This window comes from Triticum urartu, chromosome 4 (assembly GCF_003073215.2).
Source record: "Triticum urartu cultivar G1812 chromosome 4, Tu2.1, whole genome shotgun sequence".
In the NCBI taxonomy this organism is placed as follows: domain Eukaryota; kingdom Viridiplantae; phylum Streptophyta; class Magnoliopsida; order Poales; family Poaceae; genus Triticum; species Triticum urartu.
The window spans coordinates 10,227,316-10,231,772 of record NC_053025.1 but is presented as its reverse complement, the minus strand read 5'-3'; the positions used below and the strand labels follow the sequence as shown (position 1 = coordinate 10,231,772).

Genomic DNA, 4,457 nt, shown 5'->3' with positions numbered 1-4,457 from the left:
GAGATGCCTTCAGGGACCTGCTTTTCTGGGTTGCGTTGTATCACTGCTTAATTTTAGTATAGTTCCAGGGTCCTTTCTAAAAAAAACTTACAATATGCTAAAATGCAACCCCAATTAGAGGTCCATGTATGTATGTGGCCTATTAAAAAATTGCACAACACAAAATCCATTTTATTTTTAATAAACCGTGTCAATCTCTCTCTCTCTGTGTGTGTCTCTCTCGCGCGCGCTCAATTATTTCTCTTTTTAGACAATCTCTCTATTCTGTCAATTCACATAAATTAGCCTTGAGAGAAGGAATGAAGTGTTTTCACTTGGCCTGGCCCATTCCGGCCCCGCCCAATATACATTCTTTTACACCTAGCTGGGCATGATGGCTTATACCGGCCTCATTATTTAACTATAGTTATGGTTGGAAAAATTATTGTTGAGTTGATCACGTTTACGCTCTATCATGAACTTCACTCTGCAATAAATCAAATCTACCGCAGGCACGTCTGGACGTGTGTGGAATACGATGGTATATGCCCACTGATCAGAGTCTCAACGGACCACCGTCGGGATACCCATTCCGTCCGGTGAAGTGCTGGCCTTCCATCCCAAGGACGGCAGGAGAGGTGCTGCTGGAAGCACCGGCGTTGATATGCTGCAACCTGCTGCTCGTCGCCGGCGGCGCCTACCTCCAGTGCCGCTTCCTCTGGTTGATGAACCAGTTGTTGATCTGCCTCGTGTCGAGCCCCGTCGACTCAGCCAACGCCTGCTTCTCCGGTTCCTGGAACGCATGCACGTTACGTATGTCGCCATTAGCTATCAGTACGAAGCTCAAAAACCAAGATAGGAGTACGTAACGATCTCCATGTATGCATGCATGCATGCATGCATGAACCCAAAGTACGTAGCCAAGCACGTACCGATGGGTAGGGCCATCCCTGGTGCAGCTGCCACCAGTGCAGGAGCCTCTGGCGCGCCTCCCTCGGCAGCCTCCCGCTCTTCTTCTTCTTCTTCTTCCCGGAGAGCTCCCTCCAGAGGCCTCTCAGGTAGCCGCTGTACTTGTCCAGGGGCTGGCTCTTCAGCTGCTTGCCCTTGCCGGAAGGCAGGCCGGCGACGTCGCAGGTCTCCTGCTCATCTTCAGAAGAAGAACCCCCGCACTCGTCGTTGTTGTCGCCAGTTGCTTAAGACACACGGCAACGATCCAGCAAATAACCACCCCCGCACTCGTCGTTGTTGTCGCCAGTTGCTTAAGACACACGGCAACGATCCAGCAAATAACCAAAGACATATATAGGTCAGTAATTAGTAGTTTCATCTAACGAGCCAACGTTAGCTAGAAAGATAGTGTGCTATAAATTGACGCAAATATTATCACTAGATCGATCGGTTTGCTTTTGCTATCGTCGATCGATCGGCTGCTGGCTAGCTGCACATGTAATGTAACCACCAGATCACCACAGAACATGCATGGTAGCACGCCCCACCACCAGTCCACCACCACCACACCATCCAATATCGAACTGACCATGATCTCTTTCAGATCAAGCTAATTGATCCTATGCAATCATGCAGGCACAAAAAGCTGGATAATAATCGGGCGGTACGGCCAACGGAGGCAGAGAACATTTCAGCCAGACGAGCACATGCCCATGCATGTACTATCATGTATGCGTGGCGAGATCGCAACCGCATGCATGCAGCGCCAAGGCTGACATGTGCATATGCATCAACGGGCGTCTCCGCACGGGAGTATCCATATGTCACTGTGCGTGTCTGTCGTGTTGCAGCGTTCAACTATGGCAACCGTGGTGTGGTAGCGGGGTAGCTGGCCAGCAGTTGCTTTGCCATGTGGCCGTACGGGCCGTTTCAGCATGCATGTGCCTCCATGCTTCTCTTTTCCAAGAAAAAGGCAACGGGTGTCTCATACAGTACGCCTCATGTCCTTTTTTGCTTTTACTCTCATAATGGAACATCTAGCTAGCAATCAAGACTTGGGACAACTAAGTTTTTGTGTTTGATTTGCAATATCTACAACGTCAAATCAGTATCATTAGATTCACCATAAATATATTTATATTTTCTTTATTTGATATTGTAGATGCTAATATGATCATTCTATAAACTTGATCAAACATAGAAATGTTTGGCTTTTGAAAATAACAACACGTTTTGTATACTGAAACGAAGGGGGTATATATGAACCTAGCTCTAAGAGCAAGGCTAATTAGAGACCCAGCTGCATGCTCTATTTCACCACGTCATATATATAGTCAATCTAAAAGCACATTCATATTGTACACACTAGCTCTACATATTATGTCGCTAATGCCACCCCTCCCAATGCTCCACCTTGTACAGGTGCTAAGACTGTCACATAGGCAAAAAATCTGATGTGGCAAGGTAATTAAGAAGAGAGAGATGAGTGTGGTGACCCCAGGAGGAAACAATGCCAAGCGCGAGAACTTAGGCAAAACACTTAAATGAAAGAAACCCACCAATGCATGAAAAACTTTAGTTGCAAATCATTAAATGAAGGATGCTTAGCACCAACAAATTAAGCACTATGCATTGAGGGCTTTAGCTGCTAAAGTTTTTAATCTATTTAGCACCTCATGTAATCACCGATGCATTGGAAGAGGCCTTACACATCTTCTTCTCTCATAAAGTGTGTTGATGACCGTAGCTATGGGAGTAGATTGAGAACCTGGTTTGATATCCCAAAATTCAGATTCTTTTAAAAAATTGGTATTTTTTAGGTTTAATATTCGTATAGGGGTGTGGAGCACCCAGGAGCTCATGTGTATTTTCCCTAGGCTAATGCTCTATTTCGCCACATCATATATATAGTCAATCTAAAAGAATATCCTTATGGTAGACGCTAGCTATAAGGTAGTATAAGTTTATGATCCACTCCTCTTCTCTCTCCCTATAAGTTTATGATCCACTCCTCTTCTCTCTCCCCGGCTCATTAAAAATCTGAGGTGACAACTCTTATAGCCCGATTATGTCCCAGTTCAACAGTGGCTTCATAGATAGCTACAACAAATAAATGAAACAAGGGTGCATATATGTTGCGAAGTTGACAAGAGATACTTCTTTCTAAATCAAGGGCTCGGTGGATTTTGCATCTAATGAAAATTTGGTATTTACATGTTTCTAAAAGTAAATTCATGCATGATTGAATATTTCTACACTGAAGGTGCATATATTTTTATTTTATTTTGCCAAACTCTAGTCCTTTATTGTGACCAGAATACAAGTTCGCTCGAGTTGTTTGATCTATAGAAAAGGTGGCTTAAATTTATATTCGTCTTGTAATGTGCATAATATTTTCACTTCTTCTTCGGTACAACCCCCCTAAATACATCAACGGACGAGATCTGTTAATACCCCTTCATAATACCCCCCTAAATACATCAACGGACGAGATCTGTTAATACCCCTTCATAATAAAGGGTAGGATGGTCTTTCCAGAAAATACTCGTGAAGATATTTCTGAGTCCGCCTTGGGCCTGCCCATTAGTGAGTACCAATAAACCAGGATGAAGGTAGTATAAGTTTATGATCCACTCCTCTTCTCTCTCCCCGGCTCATTAAAAATCTGAGGTGACAACTCTTATAGCCCGATTATGTCCCAGTTCAACAGTGGCTTCATAGATAGCTACAACAAATAAATGAAACAAGGGTGCATATATGTTGCGAAGTTGACAAGAGATACTTCTTTCTAAATCAAGGGCTCGGTGGATTTTGCATCTAATGAAAATTTGGTATTTACATGTTTCTAAAAGTAAATTCATGCACGATTGAATATTTCTACACTGAAGGTGCATATATTTTTATTTTATTTTGCCAAACTCTAGTCCTTTATTGTGACCAGAATACAAGTTCGCTCGAGTTGTTTGATCTATAGAAAAGGTGGCTTAAATTTATATTCGTCTTGTAATGTGCATAATATTTTCACTTCTTCTTCGGTACAACCCCTCTAAATACATCAACGGACGAGATCTGTTAATACCCATTCATAATACCCCCCTAAATACATCAACGGACGAGATCTGTTAATACCCCTTCATAATAAAGGGTAGGATGGTCTTTCCAGAAAATACTCGTGAAGATATTTCTGAGTCCGCCTTGGGCCGGCCCATTAGTGAGTATGTACTGTATTTTTATTTTATTTTGCCAAACTCTAGTCCTTTATTGTGACCAGAATACAAGTTCGCTCGAGTTGTTTGATCTATAGAAAAGGTGGCTTAAATTTATATTCGTCTTGTAATGTGCATAATATTTTCACTTCTTCTTCGGTACAACCCCTCTAAATACATCAACGGACGAGATCTGTTAATACCCCTTCATAATACCCCCCTAAATACATCAACGGACGAGATCTGTTAATACCCCTTCATAATAAAGGGTAGGATGGTCTTTCCAGAAAATACTCGTGAAGATATTTCTGAGTCCGCCTTGGG

At 42.8% G+C, this 4,457-nt stretch overlaps 1 protein-coding gene across 1 annotated transcript; it reads right to left on the bottom strand.

Annotated features, from left to right (window-relative positions):
• Positions 1–244: 244 nt before the first annotated feature.
• On the bottom strand, positions 245–1,519 carry LOC125554502 (homeobox protein knotted-1-like 10). The gene is made up of 3 exons (XM_048718041.1): positions 1,447–1,519; positions 912–1,171; positions 245–772 (listed from the first exon to the last, which is right to left on the bottom strand). Exons 1-3 carry the CDS (start codon positions 1,517–1,519, stop codon positions 677–679), a joined length of 429 nt encoding a protein of 142 aa, XP_048573998.1. The 3' UTR covers positions 245–676.
• Positions 1,520–4,457: the final 2,938 nt, after the last annotated feature.